Here is a 23,969-nt window from a genome sequence, read left to right as displayed (position 1 = left end):
CCATCTTTACAATGGACAAGGTGCCGCAGGGCACATGCGCTGCGAGCCGGATGCCAACTCTCCCGGATTCACTGACTGGAGTCTCCAGGATTTTATTTTTTTGATTTTTTTTCATAAATTTAGAGTATCCAATTCATTTTTTCCAATTAAGGGGCAATTTTGTCTGGCCAATCCACCTACCCGGCACATCTTTGGGTTGTGGGGGCAAAACCCACATAAACACGGGGAGAATGTGCAAACTCCACAAGGACAGTGACCTAGAGCAGGGATCGAACCGAGGGTCCTCAGCACCGTGAGCCATCAGGGATAGCCCATTGTGCTGCCCCCGAATTTTATTTTGATAATTTGTGGAAGTCACTGGCTGGGTCAACATTTATTGCCCATCCCCAATTTCCCTTGAACTGAGTGGCTTGCTCGGCCATCTCGGAGGGCATTTAAAGAGTCAACCACATTGCTGTGGTTTGGAATCGTGTCAGCCAGACCAGGTAAGGATAGAAGATTTCCTTCACTGAAGGACATGAGTGAACAGATGTGTCTTTACAACAATTGACAATGGTTTCATGGTCATCAGTAGACTTGCAATGAATTCAAATTTTACCTTCTGTCTCGGTGAGATTCATACTTAGGAAATCATTAGGACAGTGGAAAATATTTTTGGATCTTTGGAAAATGATTAGGAGAGTAAAAAATATTTTTTTGAACATTTCTCTTAAGCGGATATAAATTATTGAAAATGGGATAAAGGTTGTTTGGCTGACAGTCAAACACTGTCCTGTGAGGTAATGAGTCCTTTTGCTTCCCAATTGGCCGAGGAAGGCAGTGTGTCACAAGGATGGATGTGTTGACCGATTAATGGCTGGAAGATGGGGGCAGGTCATGTGATCAAACCTCCAGAAATACATTTAATCAAAGTTGGCGAGGAGAGAATGTTGTGAATTTCTATCCTAAACTGACAGTGAGGTTTCTGTAAATTTACAGGATACTGGAAGTGGAGGTTTAACAGACGGGAAATGCAAACCAAATGTCACATTGCAATCTGACAGAGTCACTTGGTTCATCAGAACCTGAATATCAGCAGCATCTGGGTGTGGAAGGTAAAAGTTTTGTCTGTTCTGTCTGTGAGGGAAGATTTCAGGTCTCACTGTGATTAGAAAAGCCCCGAGATTCACAAACCTGGAGAACGGTGTTCAGTTCTGGACAACAAACCTGAGGAAGGATAGAATGGCCTCGGAGGGAGTGCTGCACAGATTTATCTGAACCCCCCTGGGTTAAATTACAAAACTAGATTGCACAAAAAAATCTGTAATTGTGGGACAGAGAAAAGCATTCGGTCCATGCCAGCTCTCTAATCGACATGGTAGCACCATTGCTTCACAGCGCCAGGGAACCCGGTTTCTTTCCCGGCTTGGGTCACTGAATGGGTGGAGTCTGCACGTTCTCCCCGTGTCTGCGTGGGTTTCCTCCGGGTGCTCCGGTTTCCTCCCACAAGTCCCGGAAGATGTGCTTGCTAGGTGAATTGGACATTCTGAATTCTCCCTGTGTCTACCCAAAAGGTGCCGGAATGTGGCGACAAGGGGCTTTTCACAGGAACTTCATTGCAGTGTTAATGTAACAATAGAACATAGAACAGTACAGCACAGAACAGGCCTTTCAGCCCTCGATGTTGTGCCGAGCATTGTCCAAAACCAAGGTCAAGCTATCCCACTCCCTGTCATTGTGGTGTGCTCCATGTGCCTATCCAATAACCGCTTGAAAGTTCCTAAAGTGTCCGACTCCACTATCACAGCAGGCAGTCCATTCCACCCCCGAACCACTCTGAGTAAAGAACCTACCTCGGAAATCCTCCTATATCTCCAACCCTGAATCTTATAGTTATACCCGTTGTAACAGCTACCTCCACCCGAGGAAATAGTCTCTGAACGTCCACTCTACCTGTCCCCCTGATCATCTTATAAACCTCCATTAAGTCACCTCTCAGCCTCTTCCACTCCAAAGAGAAAAGCCCTAGCTCCCTCAACCATTCCTCATAAGACCTATTCTGCAAACCAGGCAGCATTCTGGTAAATCTCCTTTGCACCCCTTCCAATGCTTCCACATCCTTCCTATAATGAGGTGACCAGAACTGCACACAATACTCCAAATGTGGTCTCACACAATCATGTATAGTTGCAGCATAACCCCGCGGCTCTTAAACTCAAGCCCCCTTTAATAAACGTTAACACACTATAAGCCTTCTTTACTGCTCTATCCATTTGAGTGGCAACCTTCAGAGATCTGTGGACATGAACCCCAAGATCTCTCTGTTCCTCCACATTCCTCAGAACCCTGCCATTGACCCTGTAATCCGCATTCAAATTTTTTCTACCAAAATGAATCACCTCGCACTTATCAGGGTTAAACTCCATCTGCCATTTTTCGGCCCAGCTCTGCATCCTATTAATGTCTCTTTGCAGCCGACAACAGCCCTCCACCTCATCCACTACTCCACCAATCTTGGTGTCATCAGCAAATTTACTGACCCACCCTTCAGCCCCCTCCTCCAAGTCATTGATAAAAATCACAAATAGCAGAGGACCCAGCACTGATCCCTGTGGTACACCGCTGGTAACTGGTCTCCAGTCTGAAAATTTTCCATCCACCACCACCCTCTGTCTTCTATGTGATAGCGAGTTACTTATCCAATTGGCCAAATTTCCCTCTATCCGACACCTCCTTACTTTCTTCATGAGCCGACCATGGGGAACCTTATCAACGCCTTACTAAAATCCATGTATACAACATCAACTGCTCTACCTTCATCTACACACTTCGTTACCTCCTCAAAGAATTCAATCAAATTTGTGAGGCAAGACCTACCCTTCATGAATCCGTGTTGACTATCCCGGATTAAGCTGCATCTTTCCAAATGGTTAAAAATCCTATCCTTCAGGACCTTTTCCATTATCTTACCGACCACCGAAGTAAGACTAACTGGCCTACAATTACCAGGGTCATTCCTATTCCCTTTCTTGAACAGAGGACCAACATTCAACACTCTCTGGCACTATCCCCGTGGACAGTGAAGACCCAAAGGTCAAAGCCAAAGGCTCTGCAATCTCATCCCTTGCCTCCCAAAGAATCCTTAGATATATCCCATCTGGACCAGGGGACTTGTCGACCATCAGGTTTTTCAAAATTGCAAATACATTCTTCCTCAGAACATCTACCTCCTCCAGCCTACCTGCCTGTATCACATACTCATCCCCAAAAACATGGTCCCTCTCCTTTGTGAACACTGAAGAAAAGTATTAATTCAACGCCCCTCCTATCTCTTCTGGCTCCATGCACAAGTTCCCACTACTGTCCTTGACAGGCCCTACCGTCACCCTGGTCATTCTTTTATTTCTCACATAAGAGTAAAATGCCTTGGGGTTTTCCTTGATCCAACCCGCCAAGGACTTCTCATGCCCCCTCCTAGCTCTCTTAAGCCCTTTTTTCAGCTCATTCCTTGCTACCTTATAACTCTCAAGCGACCCTACTAAACCTTGTTTTCTCATCCTGACATACTTCCTTTTTCCTCTTGACAAGACATTCAACCTCTTTTGTGAACCATGGTTCCCTCACACGGCCATTTTCACCCTGCCTGACAGGGACATGCCTATCAAGGACACGCAGTATTTGTTCCTTGAACAAGCTCCACTTTTCATTTGTGCCTTTCCCTGACAGTTTCTGTTCCCATCTTATGCTCCCTAATTCTTGCCTAATCGCATCATAATTACCTCTCCCCCAATTATAAACCTTGCCCTATCGTCTGGCCCTATCCCTCTCCATTGCAATAATGAAAGACACCGAATTGTGGTCACTATCTCCAAAGTGCTCTCCCACAAACAAATCTAACACTTGGCCCTGTTCATTACCCAGTATCAAATCCAATATGACCCCCCCTCTTGTCGGCCTATCCACACTGTACAAAAACTGCCCCATCCGAACTGTTCGACTTATAGAGGTTCCAATCAATATTTTGAAAGTTAAAGTCACCCATGACAACTACCCTGAGACCTCCACACCTATATATAATCTGTTTTGCAATTTCTTCCTCCACATCTCTATTACTATTTGGGGGCCTATAGAAAACTCCCAACAATGTGACCGCTCCTTTCCTATTTCTAACTTCAACCCATATTACCTCAGTAGGCAGATCCCCTTCAAACTGCCTTTCTGCAGCCGTTAAACTATCCTTGATTAACAATGCTACTCCTCCACCTCTTTTATCACCTTCCCTACTCTTACTGAAACATCTATACCCCGGAACTTCCAACAACCATTCCTGTCCGTGTTCTAACCATGTCTCCGAAATGGCCACAACATCGTAGTCCCAAGTACCAACCTATGCTCCAAGTTCACCTACCTTATTCCGGATGCTCCTTGCATTGAAGCAGACACACCTCAACCCATCTTTCTGTCTGCCGGTACACTCCTGCGACCTTGATACCCTCCTCAGTACCTCACTACTCTCAACACTGGCTTCTGGACTACAGCTCGTTTTCCCAGCCCCCTGACAAATTAGTTTAAACCCCCCCGAAGAGCCGTAGCAAATTTCCCTCCCAGGATATTGGTGCCCCTCTGGTTCAGGTGCAAACCATCCTGTCTGTACAGGTCCCACCTTCCCCAGAATGTTTTCCAATTATCCAATTATACCTGAAACCCTCCCTCCTACACCATCCCTGCAGCCACGTGTTTATCTGCACTCTCTCCCTGTTCCTCACCTCACGAGCACGTGGCACCGGCAACAAACCAGAGATGACAACATGGTTTGTCCTGGCTCTCAGCTTCCTCCCTAGCTCCCTTAGTTCCTGGTTTAAATCCCCATCCCTTCTCGTACCTATGTTGTTGGTACCGATGTGTACCACAACTTGTGACTGCTCCCCCTCCCCTTTAAGGATTCTGAAAACACGGTCCGAGGCGTCATGGACCCTGGCACCCGGGAGGCAACATACCATCCGTGAGTCTCTTTCGCTGCCACAGAACCGTCTATCTGTCCCTCTAACTATCGAGTCCCCAATAACTATTGCTCTCCTGCTCTCCCTCTTTCCCTTCTGAGCCACAGGGACGGACTCAGTGCTGGAGATCCGTTCACCGTGGCTTACCCCTGGTAGCTCGTCCCTCAACAGTATCCAAAACGGTATACTTGTTACTGAGGGGAACGACCACAGAGGGATCCTATACTGACTGCTTCCTCCCAGCCCCTCTCACCGTCACCATCTTGATTCTTCGGAGTAACTACATTCCTGAAGCTACTTTCTATGACCACCTCTGCCTCCCGAATGATCCGAAGTTCATCCAGCTCCAGTTCCTTAACGCGGTTTCTGAGGAGCTGGAGATGGGTGCGCTTCCCACAGGTGAAATCAGCAGGGACACTGACGGCGTCCCTCACCTCAAACATTCATACTTGTGAGACTAATAAAGATTACTGTTATTATCTGGAACAATCCAGTCAGTCTCGTTCTCCTGCTTTATCCCTGTATCCTAACAGCTTTATTTCTCTCAGGTTTCTATCCAAATTTTTTTAAAAATCATTCATTGGTGTCTATTTCTAAACTCGGTCATAAGCAGCAAGGTTCAGGTAATTGCCACTGGCTGTGTAAAAACATTCTTCCTCATACCTCCTGGACCATTTACATGCATAGATACGGAGCAACGTAGAAAATAGGAGCAGGAGGAGACCATTTGGCCCTTCGAACCTGCTCCACCATCCATTACGATCAGAGCTGATTAGGCTCAATAGCCTAATCCCGCTTTCCCCCCATATCCTTTGATCCCTTTCACCCTCAGTGCTGTATCTAACTGCTTCTTGAAAACATGAAATGTTTTGGTCTCAATTCTTCCTGTGGTGATGAATTCCACAGGCTCACCACTCTCTGGTTGAAGACATTTCTCCTCACCTCTGTCCTAAATGGTCTGTCATAGAACATAGAACACAGAGTGCAGAAGGAGGCCATTCACCCATCGAGTCTGCACCGACCCACTTAAATCCTCACTTCCACCCAATCCCCGTAACCCAATAACCCCTCCTAACCTTTTTGGACACTAAGGACAATTTAGCGTGGCCAATCCACCTAACCTGCACATCTTTGGACTGTGGGAGGAAGGCGGAGCATCAGGAGGAAACCCACGCAGACACGGGGAGAACGTGCAGACTCCGCACAGACAGTAACTCAGCAGGGAATCGAACCTGGGACCCTGGCGCTGTGAAGCCACAGTGCTAGCCACTTGTGCTGCCCATGCTATCCCGTATCCTCAGATTGTGACCCCGGGTTCTGGACACACCCACCATCGGGAACATCCTTCCCGAATCTAATCTGTCTCGCCCTGTTAGAATGTTATAGGTTTTTTTTTAATATAAATTTAGAGTGCCCAATTCTTTTTTTTCCCAATTAAGGGGTAATTTTAGCATGGCCAATCTACCTACCCTGCACATCTTTGTGTTGTGGGGGTGGGACCCACACAGACACAGGGAGAATGCGCAAACTCTACACGGACAGTGACCCAGGGCCGGGATCGAACCTAGGTCCTTGGTGACGTGAGGCAACAGTGCTAACCACTACGCCATCGTGCAGCCCACATTCTATAGGTTTCTATGAGATTCCTCCTCATTCTTCTGAACTCCAGCGAATACAATCCTAACTGATTCAATCTCTCATACGTCAGTCCCACCATCCCAGGAATCAGCCTGGCAAAACTTTGCTGCTCTTTCTCTTTAGTGAGATCATCTTTCCTCAGATAAGGAGACTAATACTGCGCACAATATTCCAGGTGTGGCCTCACCAAGGCCCTGTATAATTGCAGCAAGACATCCCTGCTCCTCGACTCGAATCCTCTTGCTATGAAGGCCAAAAAACCACTTGCCTTCTTTACCGCATGCTGTACCTGCATGCTTCCACACAAACTAGGAGCAGGCCACTCGGCCCCTCGAGCCTGCTCCTTACACACAAACTAGGAGTCGGCCCCTCGAGCCTGCTCCTTACACACAAACTGGGAGTCGGCTCCTCGAGCCTGCTCCATCATACAATAATTTTAACCTCAACTCCATGTTCCTGCCGACCCCAATAACCTTTCACCCCCTTGCTTATCGAGAATCTATCCATCTCTGCCTTAAAAATATTCAAGGACTCGACTTCCACTGTGTTTTAAGGACGCAAGATCTAAGTCATAGAATCCCCACAGTGCAGAAGGAGCCCAAGTCAGCACCAACCCTCCGAACCACCCCCCCACCCCATCCCACCCTGCCCCATCCTCACATCCCACCCAACGTGCACATCCTTGGAGATGAAGAGGCAATTTAGCACCTAACCTGCAAATCTCTGAACTGTGTGAGGAAACCGGAGCACCCGGAAGAAACCCACACAGACAAGGGGAGAATGTGCAAACTCCACACAGTCATCCAGGGTCAGGAGTGAACCTGGGTCCCTGGTGCTGTGATGCAGCATCGCTAACCCTGTGCCACCCCTTCTTTTACAACCCTCGAGCGAAAAAAAAAATCCTCATCCCCATCTGAAATGGGTGATCCCTCACTTTCCAACAGTGACCCCTTTGTTCCAGATTCTCCCACAAGAGGAAACATCCTCTCCACATCCACCCTGTCAAGACCCCTCAGCATCTTATATTGTTCAATCCAGGTTTTACCCAAAACTTTAAATCTGTGTCCCGACTGCTTGTACGATCAGTGAATGAAAACAGAGTTTCTTTGTCCACCCGATCGAAACCTGGCATAATCTTGTGTCCCTGAATCAAATCTCCCCTCAACCTCCTTTGCTGGAACCATTCTGGTAAATCCCCTCTGCACCTTCTCCAAGAACCTTCACATCCTCCCTGAAGAGTGGTGACCAGAGCTTTATAAAGATTCATAGAATAGAATTAGAACCATAGAATTCCTGCAGTGCAGAAGGAGGCCATTCGCCCCATCAAGTGTGCACTGATTCACTGAAAGGGCACCCTGCCTAGGCCCACACCGCTACCCTGTCCCTGTAACCCCATAGCCCCACCAAACCAGCACATCCCTGGACACTAAGGGGCAATTTATCAAGGCCAATCCATCTAACTTGCTCCCCTATCAGCCTCCCCAAACAGGCGCCGGAATGTGGCGATTAGGGGCTTTGGGGCTGGTATAGCACAGTGGGCTAAGACAGCTGGCTGGTAATGCAGAACAAGACCAGCAGCGCGGGTTCAAGTCCCGTACCGGCCTCCTCGAACAGGCGCCAGAATGTGGCGACTAGGGGCTTTTCACAGTAACTTCATTGAAGCCTACTTGTGACAATAAGCGATTATTATTATCATTATTTTTTGGTCTGTTGGAGGAATCCTGAGCACCGGGTGGAAACGCACGCAGACACGGGGAGAAAGTGCAAACTCCACACAGACAGTCATCAAGGCCAGAATTGAACCCGAGTCCTTGGCGCTGTGAGGCAGCAGTGCTAATCACTGTGCCACCGGAAGCATAGTTTCTGTGTCAGTTATGAAGCTCAAGGTCGAATTTGCTTTGCCAACTCCTCTCTTAATATGTCTTGTAGATATACAAATTCCCTCTTCACCTCTTCCTCTCTCCTCCCAAAGAGGCCATTTGGGTTTTTACAACAATCCAGCAGTTTTCATGGTCACTTTTTCCCAGTGCCGGCCCCACAAATGACCAGATTCATTCAGCTCAATTTCACAACCTGCCTTTGTGTTTCTGTGGGTTCTCTCTCACTCCCTATTTTCTGTTTTCAGTCAGTTTCACAGGGTGTTCGAAGGTGAGACTTCAAGATCCGGAAACACAAACCAAGCATCACATCAGGGTCTGACAGAGTCCTCAATTTATCATATCCTGACTATCATGAGATTTTGAAGATGGAAGGAAAATGCATCGTTCACAGTGGGGAGAAACCATACACATGTTGTGTGTGTGGACGAGGATTCAGTCAATCATCAGGCCTCACAAGACACAAATGCAGTCACACTGAGGAGAAACCGTGGAAATGTGCGGACTGTGGGAAAGGATTCACTTATCCATCCAAGCTGGAAACTCATCGACGCAGTCACACTGGGGAGAGACCATTCATCTGCTCCAAGTGTGGGAAGGGATTCACTCAGCCATCCGCTCTGTCCACACACCAGCGACTTCACTCCAGGGAGAGACCATTCACCTGCTCCACATGTGGGAAAGGATTTACTATTTCAGCCCACTTGTTGAGTCACCAGCTAGTTCACACTGATGAGAAACCGTTTCAATGTCCAGACTGCGGGAAGTGCTACAAAAGATCTGGGGATCTGATGTGCCATCAACGTGTTCACACTGACGAGAGACCATTCAGGTGCTCTCAGTGTGGGACTGGGTTCAGACGATCATCTAACCTCACTGGACATCAGCGAACTCACACAGTGGAGAGGCCATTCGTCTGCACCAAGTGTGGGAAGAGATTCACTCAGTCATCCGACCTGCAGAAGCATCAGCGAATTCACACTGGGGAGAGACCGTTTCAATGTCCAGACTGCGAGAAGTGCTATCAACGTTTTGGGGAACTGTTACAACATCAACGTGTTCACACTGACGAGAGGCCGTTTAGGTGCTCTCACTGCGGGACTGGGTTCAGACGATCATCTCATCTCACTGTACATCAGCGAACTCACACTGGGGAGAGGCCATTCGTTTGCTCCGAGTGTGGGAAGAGATTCATTCAGTCATCCGAACTCCTGAATCACCAGCGAATTCACACTGATGAGAGACCATTTCATTGTCCAGACTGCGGGAATTGTTATAAATGTTCTGGGGAACTGATGCGCCATCAACGTGTTCACACTGACAAGAGACCGTTTAGGTGCTCTCGTTGTGGGACTGGGTTCAGACAATCGTCTCACCTCACTGCACATCAGCGAATTCACACTGGGGAGAGGCCATTCGCCTGCTCCTGGTGTGGGAAGGGATTCACTCAGTCATCCGCCTTGCAGAAGCACCAGCGTGTTCACACTGGGGAGAGACCGTTCACCTGTTCCAAGTGTAGGAAGGGACTTCATCGCCACTTCATCCCTCCTGCTGAAACACCAACGAGGCCGCAAATAACCACAGTGATTGGATTTTGCTGTTCCTCACATTCAGGACTGAACCATATTCATTTGGGTCTCTTTCTGCTGATAACAAAATCCAGCCCATTTACAGGGGCTAATATTCTGGCTAAAAGTCAAATAAATTAGATTTGTGTGACATACACAGTGTGCTGAAACTTTTTAATATCTCTGACACAAGTTAGTTCCTTTTGAAGTAATCTCGCTCTCCCGTCTCTTCCATCCTCACCTCCAACAAGAAGTGTGAGGAGCTTGTGGAGCTTCTTTGTGACTGAGATTGAGTATATCCGATCAGCTGCCTCTGCTGCTTCCCTCCCTTTCACGAGCCCACCGGATCAAACTGTCTCTAAATTTCATCCTTTCCCGAGCCCTGAACCCACATCTTTCTCTAGTTTCTCTCCCATCTCCCCTCATGCCCTCTCAGAGCTCATCTTGTCCATGAGACCCAGCTCCTGCTCCACCCACTGAGCTACTGATCAGCCAACTACCCTGTGTCCATGGATATTGTCAACATTTCTCTCTCTTCAGGTACTGTCCCTCTGTCCTTCAAATCTGCCATCATCACCCCCTCAATAAAACAAACCCTTGACCCTGCCATTCTTACAAATTACTGCCCCATCTTCAACCTCCCTCTCCTCCCAAACTCTTTGAACATGTTGTCCCTCCCAAATCCTTGCCCATCTTTCCCAGAACTTCCATGTTTGATTCCTTCAATCAGGTCTCTGCCCTGTCACAGTGAAATACAAGAGACAAACAGAATCTTCATAAGACTAGGGGAGCAGCACAGTCTTTATCGAGAGACAACAATACCTGCTGGAGACAGACAGACAACTAAACAACACGAATCACACCAAGCTACCTCGACCCATATACCCGGGACAGGAAGGAGAATTGGAGACGGACTGGAAGAACTCAGACTCCAGACACATTAACCAAAGAAAACAGGTAGAACCAAGGAAGTTCTACCTGCTCCCTAAAATACCCAAACATCCAAACACATGGACAGTACCAGGGAAATACCACCAGACAGGCCCACCGGGCCAAGACTGTGGGAGAGAAAATCCAATAGAATCATAGAATGTACAGTGCAGGAAGAGGCCATTTGGCCCATTTAGCCTGTACCGGCCCTCAGAAAGAGTACCCTACTTAAGCCCATCCTAGTAACTCACCTAACCTTTATTTGGACACTAAGGGGCCAATCGACCTTAACTCTTTGGACGGTGGGAGAAACTGGAGCACCCGGAGGGAACGCACACAGACACGGGGAAAATGTGCAAACTTTACCCAGTCACTCAAGGCTGAAATTGCTGAAACATCAACACACTGCTCCTGGTGGTTGATGGTATCGTGGTTCAATAAATATAATCAGTGGATTAAAAAGGTGTGTAATATATAGTAAAACAGAAAATGCGAGATTAACTCAACAGGTCTGGTAGTATCATCGAATCCCTAAAGTGCAGAAGGAGGCCATTCGGTCCATTGCGTTTGCACCAACCCTACAAAAGAGCGTCCCACCCAGGTGCACTTCCCCCACCCTCTCCCCATAACCGCACTTCACCTTTGGACACTAAGGAGCAATTTAGCATAGCCAATCCACCAAGCCTACACATTCTCATGGGAGAAAACTGGAGCACCCAGAGGGAACCACACAGACACGGGAAGAATGTGCAAACAGTCATCCAAGGCCGGAATTGAACCCTGGTCACTGGAGCTGTGAGGCAGCAGTGCTAACCATTGTGCCACATCTGTGATGAGAGAAACAGAGTTAATGTTTGTTGTTCCTTGTAACAGTTCTGTAGAAGGATCAATGGATTCTAAACAAGTCCATTGAAGTCGAAATAAGACGTTTTTGTCCATTGAAGCGGTTTGACACAGGAACATGTTTCACTCTGTGTGAAGCTCCAGTTTCATTCACACAGCCTGCAGTCTGATTGGCTGAAGGAGCAGAATCCATCCCGTCCTCCCAATCTTCCCGTTGGTCATCCCCTCTCAGACAGGAAATGAGGTCGCGGAACCCGTGCGCACGTGGCTAATGGGAAGAACTCAAAATGATGCAGTCTCAGCCAATGAGGGAGATCTGAGAGCAGCCACGTCCCTCATTCACTCCAATTAGGTGGAGGACCAGCTGCTGTAGTTCGGTCCTGCAGTCCCACCTCCTCTTCCTATTGGTCCAAAGCTACTGTCAATCACTCGCCGGGCATTGTGATGTGGAGCATGCGCAGTGCGGCTCATGCCCACGGACAGACGCTTGTTTGTCTCATCTTCAGGCCATGATGTTGGGTGGGGTTACTGGATTATGGGGATAGGGTGGAGGTGTGGACCTTGGGTAGGGTGCTCTTTCCAAGAGCCGGTGCAGACTCGATGGGCCGAATGGCCTCCTTCTGCACTGTAAATTCGAGGAAATGTGGAGATGTAGGCGTTGCACTGGGGTGGGCACAGTAAGCAGTCTTACAACACCAGATTAAAGTCCAACAGGTTTATTTAGAATTACTAGCTTTTGGAGCACAGCTGAGGAAGGGGCTATGCTCTGAATGCTCGTGATTCGAAACAAATCTGTTGGACTTTAACCTGGTGTTGTAAGACTTCTCACTGTGCCCACCCCAGTGCAACGCCGGCATCTCCACATCCTGGTGTTTAGTAAATTACAGCATGATTTTATCAAAGACAGAGAGGAGTGATTTCTGCTGACTGGGCAGTAAGGACTTGGGACATTGCCTAAAAATTGTAGCCAGGTCACAGAACTCAGTGTGAAATGAGGAAACACTTGACACAAAATCTGGGACACATTTGGAATTCTCTCCCATAAATGACAATTCCTGTGGCAATCCCTGGTGAATCCACTATCTTTCATAGAATTTACAGTGCAGATGGAGGCCATTCGGCCCATCGAGTCTGCACCAGCTCTTGGAAAGAGACCCTACCCAAGGTCCACATCTCCACCCTATCCCCATAACCCAGTAAACCCACCCAACACTAAGGACAACTTTTGACACTAAAGACAATTTTAGCACGGCCAATCCACCTAACCTGCACCTCTTTGGACTGTGGGAGGAAACCGGAGCACCCGGAGGAAACCCACGCAGACACGGGGAGGATGTGCAGACTCCACACAGACAGTGACCCAAGCCGGAATCAAAACTGGGACCCTGGAGCTGTGCAGTAATTGTGCTATCCACAATGCTGCCGTGCTGCCCCCTTATTTGTTGCCGATCCCAAATTGCTCTTGAACTGAATGGTTTGCTGGTCTATTTCAGAGGGCAGATTTACTGCTGTGGCTCTGGAGTCACATGTAGGCCAGACCAGGTAGGGTTGGCAGATTTCTTAAAGGCCATTAGTGAACCAGATCAGTTTAAACACAACCAGTGATAGCTGCATGGTCACCATTACTGATACTAGTTTTCACTGTTTTATGAATTGAATGTAGTTGTTTGGTAACCTGAAATATTCCAATAGCTCCTCAGACCATTACCCTCGGGGACTCAGTAATACCCGCCCAGGCACATTCCCACTCCACCACCATCTCATCCCTGGCTCCCAACCTCCCGCTTTGGTCACAATCCCCGCCCCGCCCGGATTCACTTCTCACTCTTTGTGACCTCAATACAAACATGTTGGACTTTAACCTGGTGTAAGACTTCTTACTGTGCCCACCCCAGTGCAATGCCGGCATCTCCACATCATGACCTCAACTGGACCGTCTTGGAGCCGCTCTTGGGGCTCGGACGGCGCATGCTTCAGTCAGTGCTGAGCCCTTCTTTCACTCCGATTGGTGGGACGACCAGCCGCTGCTGCTCGGTCCTCCGGCCCCGCCCCTTCTTCCTATTGGTCTGGCCCTGACGTCAATCACTCCCCGGGCATTGTGACGTTGAAGATGCGCAGTACGGGCGGTGTCCAGGGACAGACGCTTGTTTGTCAGATCCACAGGCGGTGAGGGAAATGGCGGAATGGAGGGAGAGACGGAGCTGAGAGGTGGACGGGGAGGCTCCTTGAGTCCCCGATGTGGCTCTGACACCGGAATAAGAAGCTGCCGGTGCCGGGTTTGTATCTGTGCGGCGGACGCGGCGGAACCGCGTCTGGAGTGAGAGGCCCGGGTTAAGGGCGCATGCGCGGTGCTCCCTGTCAGCAGGAGGAGAGAATGTTGTGAATTTCTCTCCTGGACTGACAGGGATGGATTCTGCAAACTCCTTTTACAGGGGGTGGGAGGCTGGATTTACACAGAAAACTCAAATCAAAGATCACATCAAGTTCTAACAGAGTCACTCTGTTCATCAGAACCTGAACATGATCAGAATTTGAGTATAATTGAGCTCCAGGGCAGTCCCGCTCACTGCATGTGTAGTGGGTGTTACAGTCAGATCAGCCAGGTTCTTATTCGATGGTGGAGCAGGCTGGAGGGAGTGAGTGATGTCTCCCAACACAGACAGAAAGGTCCACTTTTCTCCTGGAGTTTGAGACAAATCAGTTTTCAAAATGATGCAGTTTCAGCCAATGAGGGAGATCCGGGCTCAGCCCCGCCCCTCATTCATTCTGATTGGTTGGAGGACCAGCTGCTCCTGCTCGGTCCTCCAGCCCCACTGCTGCTTCGTATAGGTCCAGAGATGCCGTCAATCGCAACTCGGGCTTTGTGAGCTGGAACATGTGCAGTGCGGGCTCTTGCTTCAGGCGGGTAAGAGGAGACCCCCCCCCCCACCATAAGACCCATTGATTTTATTGTCAGTCTGCAGACAGGAGAACTGAACCCAGGCAGAGGAGAAGGAGGGAGAAAACGGAGTGGAGGAAAGAAATAGGTTTGGATTTCAGCCCCGGGAGAAGGGACAGTGTGTGGGATGGGGATTTACGTCTTTGACTTTGATAATCACCATTTACAGGATATTCGAAGGGGATGATTTACAGACGGGAAATTCCTAAGCATCACATCAAGATTCAACAAAGTCATTCGATTATCAGGACCTGAATCTCATTGGCCTTTGGATGTGGAAGGAGAAATGTTTGTCTTCCGTCTGGGAAAAGATTTCAAATATCAGTGTGACTGGAAAAGCACCGAGACACATACACACACACAGCTGAGTGAGAGTGATCCAGTGAAGTGACTGTGGAAAGAGCTTTAACCAGTTACACAGCCTGAACAAAAATCACACCATTCACAGTGAGGAGAAACCATACACGTGGTCTGTGTGTGGACACGGCTTCAAATGATCATCGAACCTGGAGAGGCAAAAGGAAACCGGCACCATGGAGAAACCGTGGAAATGTGGGGACTGTGGGAAGGGATTCAATTACCCATCCCATCTCGAAACTCATCGACGCAGTCACACAGGGGAGAGGCCGTTCACCTGCTCCTTGTGTGGAAAAGATTTCATTCAGTCACAACACCTGCAGTCACACCAGCGTGCTCACTCCAATAAGAGACCTTGAGAATGTTCTGACTGTGGGAAGAGCTTTAAAAGCAGAAAGAACCTGATGCAACACCAACACACACACACTGGAGAGAGGCCGTTCACCTGCTCCATGTGTGGGAAAGGATTCACTCAGTCATCCACCCTGATGAGGCACCAGCAGACTCACACTGGAAAAAGGCCATTCACCTGCTCCGTGTGTGAGAGGAGATTCATTCAGTCATCCACCCTGCTGATGCACCAGCGGGTTCACACTGGGGAGAGGCCATTCACCTGCTCTGTGTGTGGGAAGAGATTGACTCGGTTAAGCACCCTCGCTGCACATCAACTTGTTCACATTGATAAATGACCTCTTGTTATGAATGTGAGAAGTGCATGTGAGGTGCAGACACACCAACGCACTCACGTTGGTGAGAGGCTGGTCACCTCTGTGTGTGAAAGGGGTTCACTCAGTCACAGCATCTATTGTGAGAGCAGTGAGTTTACAAGTAATTGCAGGGGCGGGATTGTGCTGTTCATCACTTTCACTGTTTGTTTCTGCTGATGGTAAACTTCAGCCCCATTATCAGGGTTATTAAAATTCGAGATGAATGTCAGCTGAGTCAGTCTTTGTGCAAATACACAGTGTTATGTTCCATGTTTTCCAATGTAAGAGGAGATTAATCAATGTCCTGTTGCTGACTGCTTCATTTTTGGGTTCTATTCTCTTTTCTATCTCTATATTATTTCAGTTCTCATAGCTTCAGTTACTCTCATGGACAATTCCCAGCTCCTCATATCTTCCAGAGTGTGTCTCCTGGTTTAGGGGGCTGGGTTCAGCACAGTGGGCTAAACAGCTGGCTTGTAATGCAGAACAATGCCAGCAGCACGGGTTCAATTCCCATACCGGCCTTCCCGCACCAGGGGCGACCAGGGGCTTTTCACATTAACTTCATTGAAACCTACTTGTGACAATAAGTGATTATTATTATTATCCTACCACTGGGGTACTGGGAAGATATTGGAAACACTCCTGGGATTAATAAATTCGAAACTGAGTTGGTTAGTTACTCTCGGCCTTTGAACTTCACCCTCTGTTACACTGTCAATGTGCCCCTGTACTGCTCTGTATTTAACAGGAGTCTGCAGACTGATGAGACTGTGTTACACTGTCAGTGTGCTCCTGTACTGCTCTGTATTTAACAGAGGTCTGCAGGCTGATGAGACTGTGTTACACTGTCAGTGTGCTCCTGTACTGCTCTGTACTTAACAGGAGTCTGCAGGCTGATGAGACTGTGTTACACTGTCAGTGTGCTCCTGTACTGCTCTGTATTTAACAGGAGCCTGCAGACTGATGAGACTGTGTTGCACTGTCAGTGTGCTCCTGTACTGCTCTGTATTTAACAGGAGTCTGCAGACTGATGAGACTGTGTTACACTGTCAGTGTGCTCCTGTACTGCTCTGTATTTAACAGGAGTCTGCAGACTGATGAGACTGTGTTACACTGTCAGTGTGCTCCTGTACTGCTCTGTATTTAACAGGAGCCTGCAGACTGATGAGACTGTGTTACACTGTCAGTGTGCTCTGGTACTGAACAAAGAACAAAGAAATGTACAGCACAGGAACAGGCCCTTCAGCCCTCCAAGGCCGTGCCGACCATGCTGCCCGACTAAACTACAATCTTCTCCACTTCCTGGGTCCGTATCCCTCTATTCCCATCCTATTCATGTATTTGTCAAGATGCCCCTTAAATGTCACTATCGTCCCTGCTTCCACCACCTCCTCCGCCAGCGAGATCCAGGCACCTACTACCCTCTGTGTAAAAAACTTGCCTCATACATCTCCTCTAAACCTTGCCCCTCACACCTTAAACCTATGCCCCCTAGTAATTGACCCCTCTACACTGGGGAAAAGCCTCTGACTATCCATTCTGTCTATGCCCCTCATTATTTTGTAGACCTCTATCAGCTCGCCCCTCAACCTCCGTTGTTCCAGTGAGAACAAACCGAGTTTATTCAGCCGCTCCTCACAGCTAATGCCCTCCATACCAGGCAACATCCCGGTAAATCTCTTCTGCACCCTCACTAAAGCCTCCACATCCTTCTGGTAGTGCGACAACCAGAATTGAACACTATACTCCAAGTGTGGCCTAACTAAGGTTCTATACAGCTGCAACATGACTTGCCAATTCTTATACTCAATGCCCTGGCCAATGAAGGCAAGCATGCCGTATGCCTTCTTGACTACCTTCTCCACCTGTGTTGCCCCTTTCAGTGACCTGTACACCTAGATCTCTCTGTCAATACTCTTGAGGGTTCTACCATTCACTGTATATTCCCTACCTGCATTAGACCTTCCAAAATGCATTACCTCACATTTGTCTGGATTAAACTCCATCTGCCATCTCTTCACCCAAGTCTCCAAACGTACTAAATCCTACTGTATCCTCTGACAGTCCTCATCGCTATCCGCAATTCCACCAACCTTTGTGTCGTCTGCAAACTTACTAATCAGACCAGTTCCATTTTCCTCCAAATCATTTATATATACTACGGACATCAAAGGTCCCAGCACTGATCTCCCCAGCATTGATCCCTGCGGAACACCACTAATCACAGCCCTCCAATTAGAAAAGCACCCTTCCATTGCTACTCTGCCTTCTATAACCTAGTCAGTTCTGTAGCCACCTTGCCAGCTCACCCCTGATCCTGTGTGACTTCACCTTTTGTACCAGTCTACCATGTGGGACCTTGTCAAAGGGCTTACTGAAGTCCATATAGACAACATCCACTGCCCTACCTGCATCAATCATCTTTGTGACCTCGTCGAAAACTCTTATCAAGTTAGTGAGACATGACCTCCCCTTCACAAAACCATGCTGCCTCTCACTAATACGTTCATTTGCTTCCAAATGGGAGTAGATCCTGTCTTGAAGAATTCTCTCCAGTAATTTCCCTACCACTGACGTAATGCGCACCGGCCTGTAGTTCCCTGGATTATCCTTGCTACCCTTCTTAAACAAAGGAACAACATTGGCTATTCTCCAGTCCTCCGGGACATCACCTGAAGACAGTGAGGATCCAAAGATTTCTGTCAAGGTCTCAACAATTTCCTCTCTAGCCTCCTTCAGTATTCTGGGGTAGATCCCATCAGGCCCTGGGGACTTATCTACCTTAATATTTTTCAAGACGCCCAACACCTCGTCTTTTTGGATCTCAATGTGACCCAGGCTATCTACACACTCTTCTCCAGACTCAACATGCACCAATTCTTTCTCTTTGGTGAATACTGATGCAAAGTATTCATTTAGTACCTCGCCCATTTCGTCTGGCTCCACACATAGATTCCCTTGCCTATCCTTCAGTGGGCCAACCCTTTCCCTGGCTACCCTCTTGCTTTTTATTTACATGTAAAAAGCATTGGGATTTTCCTTAACCCTATTTGCCAATGACTTTTCGTGACCCCTTCTAGCCCTCCTGACTGCTCTGTATTTAACAGGAGTCTGCAGACTAATAAGACTGTGTTAGTGTGCTCCTGTACTGCTTTGTATTTAACAGGAGACTGTGTTACACTGTCAGTGTGCTGCTGTACTGCTCTGTATTTAACAGGAGTCTGCAGACTGATGAGACTCTGTTACACTGTCAGTGTGCTCCTGTACTGCTCTGTATTTAACAGGAGTCTGCAGACTGATGAGACTGTGTTACACTGTCAGTGTGCTCCTGTACTGCTCTGTATTTAACAGGAGTCTGCAGACTGATGAGACTGTGTTACACTGTCAGTGTGCTCCTGTACTGCTCTGTATTTAACAGGAGTCTGCAGACTGATGAGACTGTGTTACACTGTCAGTGTGCCCCTGTACTGCTCTGTATTTAACAGGAGCCTGCAGAGTGATGAGACTCTGTTACACTGTCAGTGTGCTCCTGTACTGCTCTGTATTTAACAGGAGTCTGCAGACCGATGAGACTGTGTTACACTGTCAGTGTGCTCCTGTACTGCTCTGTATTTAACAGGAGCCTGCAGGCTGATGAGACTCTGTTACACTGTCAGTGTACTCCTGTACTGCTCAGTATTTAACAGCAGTCTGCAGACTAATAAGGCTGTGTTACACTGTCAGTGTGCTCCTGTACTGCTTTGTATTTAACAGGAGACTGTGCTACACTGTCAGTGTGCTCCTGTACTGCTCTGTATTTAACAGGAGCCCATGAGACTGCTACACTGTCAGTGTGCTCCTGTACTGCTCTGTATTTTGCCTGAAATAGAAAATGACTGAATCTTTGTTCCAGTGGAACCTTTGCTGTTCTAAATTATGGGTGAATATTACTGAGCCTCACATCCGAGACACCAAATCCAGGTAACATTTACATTTTCAAGTTGATTTATGGGGTACAGATTATTTGCCATAAATCCCCAACTTTCAATTAAATCAGATTCTGCAAGATTTAACTATGTGACAGAATGATTACTTTAAATGGTAAATTCAAAATATTTTTAAACCATTAAAAGGTAGAAAGGAAACATGTCGGGGACGGCACGGTGGCACAGTGGTTAGCACTGCTGCCTCATGGCGCCGAGGACCCGGGTTCGATGCCGGCCCTGGGTTCGATCCCGGCCCTGGGTCACTGACCGTCTGGAGTTTGCACGTTCTCCCTGTGTCTGCGTGGGTCTCACCCTTACAATCCAAAAATCTGTGCAGGGCAGGTGAATTGGCCACGGTAAATTGCCCCTTAATTGGAAAAAAATAATTGGGTGCTCTAAATTTTCAAAAAAGATAAGTCAGAAAGATAAAAAACAAAGTTTAATGGACAGTAATTGACAGAGCAGTTTATCTTTAACAATTAAACAGACTTCTTACAACTTTCCTCAGTTGAGCAGGTGAAAGATATGAAGTAATAATCCCAAAACGTGGTAACATGTTAACAAAATGTTTCATCAAAACATTAGTTTTATCCCCTCAGCTCAACTTTTCTAATCTCTAATTAGCCAAAGTGTCAACAATAATTGGTTAACTTAATGGACTGCTGATTTATATTTGACCCGACATCTGCTCGTGTACAAAATGGCATTTTAACCTTTCATGACAATGATTCTAAAGTGAATTAACCTGAAAATAGTTGGGTTACATTAAAACTATTGATTTCAAAACTACCAACACAGCGGAGTGAAGTGATTCGAGTTCTGTGACCAGGCTGCCGGTACAGATGGCAATGGGCGGCCATGTAGAGTTGACAAGAGACTCCGTGAAAGATCAATTTAGGCTCGAACTGAAAGTTCATAATTTTGTGAATGAGCTCTTGGTGAGACTTTTTAAAAAATCCTTCATGGGATGTGGGTGTCGCTGGCTCGGTCAGCAGTTATTGTCCATCCCTAATTGCCCTTGAAAAGATGGAGGTGAGCAGCCTTCCTGAGCCGCTGCAGTCCAACCATGTTAGGAAGGGAATTCCAAGGTTTTGATCCAGCTGCAGTGAAGGAATGTCGATATAATTCCAAGTGGAGATGGTGAGTGACTTGGAGGTGAACTTCCAGGTGGAGGCGTTCTTGAATCAAAGGAAAACATCACAGACGATGCTTTCAAAAAGGGACATCACAGCCCCAAAGATCAGTGACATGTCTGAAGGTATTTAAATGCCAGCCATTTATCGGATTTGTTAACATCAGCAGGAGCAAACCAAATACTATCAGACTAACATGCCCAGGTGTGATTAACAGCAGCAAAACTAATGAATCCAACCCCTGCAGTTACTTATGAATTCGCTGGTGTGTCAGCAGGTTAGATGGCTGAGTGAATCCCTTCCCACACACGGAGCAGGTGAACGGCCTTTCCCCAGTGTGAGTGCGTTGGTGGATCACTAGGTTAAAGGACTTGGTGAATGCCTTCCCACAGTCGGAACAGGTGAATGGCCTCTCCCCTGTGTGAGTTCGCTGGTGTATCAGCAGGTTCGATGGGTGAGTGTATTCCTTACCACACACAGAGCAGGTGAATGGTTTCTTCCCAGAGTGAACCCGTTGATGTGCAATGAGATTGGGTGAAGACCTGAACCTCTTTCCACAAGTGGTGCAGCTGAACGGCCTCTCCTCGCTGTGTGTTTGCTGGTGTTCCAGCAGATGGGAGGACCGAGTGAATCCCTTCCCACATACAGAGCAGCTGAATGGTCTCTCCCCAGTGTGAACTCGCTGGTGTGCAGTGAGGTTGGATGAAGACCTGAACCTCTTTCCACAGGAGGTGCAGCTGAACGGCCTCTCTTCGGTGTGGGTTTGTTGGTGTGACTGGAAGCAGGATAACTGAGTAAATCCCTTTCCACACACAGAGCAAGTAAATGGTTTCTCCCCAGTGTGAATGCGTCGGTGGTTTTCCAGCAAGGATGGATAATTGAATCCTTTACCACAATCTTCACATTTCCATGGTTTCTCCATGGTACCCGTGTCCGTGTGTCTCTCCAGGTTGGAGATCAGTTGAAGCCTCGAAGACACACAGAATACTTGTACGGTTTCTCCCCGCTGTGAATGGCGATGTTTTTTCACGCTGTATGTCTGGTTAAAGTTCTTTCTACAGTCAGTTCACTGGAACATTCTCACTCAGTTCACTGGAACATTCTCACTCGGGTGTGTGTGCGTCGCGATGCTTTTCCAGTCACTGATGTTTGAAATCTTTTCCCACAGACACAATAGAGAAACATTTTAGCTTCCACTGATGATGTTCAAGTTGTAATGAATTGAGTGACTCTTTGAGAGCTCGATGAGATGTTTGGTTGGAGCTTCCTGTTGGCCAATCCTCCACTTCCAATATCCTGTAAAAGGAGTTTACAAAAGCCATCACTGTCAGTCCAGGATAGAAATTCTGAACAAACAATTCTAGTTTCTCTGGAACATTTTTTCCTCTCTTGTTCCCCCAAAGCTGTAAATCCCTGTCCCACACACTCTCCCTCCTCCCTGGGCTGAAATCCAAGCCCATCTCACCATTCCTTTCCTCCACTCCCAGTTTTCTCTGTCCCTCTCCTCTGCCTGGGTTCAGTTCTCCAGCTCCTGTCTGCAGACTGACAATAAAATCAATGGGTCTTATTGGGGGTTTGAGGCCTCCAGCGGGTGTTTGAGAATCCTCCCCGCCCACCTGCCAGGGTTTCCTTCCTTGCCAGAGATCAGGGTCCTCATTGATTTGAGTGCAAAGTGCAAGCTCTTATTTCTTGTCCCCCTCCCCCATCCTCTGATGTGAACCATCCTCCAGTGTCTGAAGCAGGATGGTGCCCGTTAACCTGGGCCTGTTCCCAGGAGGGAGAAGCTCCGCAGCTGCAAACCAGGGAGCTGACGATGATTGTGAAGGGTTTGCGGACCCACAAAGTGTTTCCAAATCCTCCCACCCACCGCCTGACGCTGACTCCGTTTCTCCGGGACAAACAAGCGCCAAAATCCATGTCCCGCAGCCACACTGCGCATGCTCCGCATCACAATGCCTGGGGCTGATTGACGGCAGCTCAGGACCAATAGGAAGAGGCTGAGAGCTGGGGAACCGAAAGGGAGCGGCTGGTCCTCCAAGCAATCTGAGTGAATGAGGGGCGCGGCTGATCCCTCATTGGCTGAGACTCTGCATCATTTTGAGTTCTTCGCATTGGCCACGTGGACGCGGGTTCCAAACCTCATTTCCTGCCTGAGAGGTGTTGACCAATGGGAAGATTTGGAGGACTGGATGGACTCTGTTCCCCAGCCAACCAGACTGCAGGCTTTGTGTGAATGAAGATTGAGCTTCACACAGACTGAATCTTCTCTGCGTAAAACACTTTCTTTTCATTTCATGGACTTTTTTTAAAGAGTCCATTGACCCTTCCACAGAACTGTTACAACAAAGAACAACAAACATTAACTCTGTTTCTCTCACCACAGATGTAGCACAGTGGTTAGCACTGTTGCATCGCAGCACCAGTGACCTGGGTTCAATTCCGGCCTTGGGTGACTGTGTGAAGTTTGCACCTTCTCCCCGTGACTGTGTGTGTTTCCTCCAGGTGCTCCAGTTTTCTCCCACCGTCTAAAGATGTGCAGGTTTGGCTATTCTAGAATCACCAAAAGATATAGGAGCAGAATTAGGCGACTCGGCCCATCGAGTCCGCTCCGCCATTCAATGGCTGATATTTTCTCATCCCCATTCTCCTGCCTTCTCCCCATAACCCCTGATCCCCTTATTGACCTCAAACCTATCTATCTCTGTCTTAAAGACACTCAGTGATTTGGCCTCCACAGCCTTCTGCGGCAAAGAGTTCCACAGATTCACCACCCTCTGGCTGAAGAAATTCCTCCTCATCTCTGTTTTAAAGGATCGTCCCTTTAGTCTGAGATGGTGTCCTCTGGTTCTAGTTTTTCCTACAAGTGGAAACATCCTCTCCACGTGCACTCTATCCAGGCCTCGAAATATCCTGTAAGTCTCAATAAGATCCCCCCTCATCCTTCTAAACTCCAACGAGTACAGACCCAGAGCCCTCAACCATTCCTCATACAAGTTCTTTATTCCAGGGATCATTCTTGTGAACCTCCTCT

General features: G+C 47.8%; 1 protein-coding gene across 2 annotated transcripts; it reads left to right on the top strand.

Moving 5' to 3' along the window:
- Positions 1 to 865: 865 nt before the first annotated feature.
- On the top strand, positions 866 to 10,215 carry LOC140418412 (uncharacterized). Of its 2 annotated transcripts, none has more exons than XM_072501880.1 (2): positions 866 to 1,094; positions 8,743 to 10,215. In XM_072501880.1, exon 2 carries the CDS (start codon positions 8,863 to 8,865, stop codon positions 10,201 to 10,203), a length of 1,341 nt encoding a protein of 446 aa, XP_072357981.1. In that variant the 5' UTR covers positions 866 to 1,094; positions 8,743 to 8,862; the 3' UTR covers positions 10,204 to 10,215. The 2 variants fall into 2 exon arrangements, with proteins under 2 accessions (XP_072357981.1, XP_072357980.1); XM_072501879.1 differs by having other exon boundaries at positions 976 to 1,094; positions 8,747 to 10,215.
- The last annotated feature ends 13,754 nt before the right edge of the window (positions 10,216 to 23,969 follow it).

The sequence above is a fragment of the Scyliorhinus torazame genome, chromosome 5, assembly GCF_047496885.1.
Source record: "Scyliorhinus torazame isolate Kashiwa2021f chromosome 5, sScyTor2.1, whole genome shotgun sequence".
Taxonomy (NCBI): Eukaryota; Metazoa; Chordata; class Chondrichthyes; order Carcharhiniformes; family Scyliorhinidae; genus Scyliorhinus; species Scyliorhinus torazame.
The sequence above is the reverse complement of the archived record's forward strand: the minus strand, read 5'-3'. Positions and strand labels throughout refer to the sequence as shown.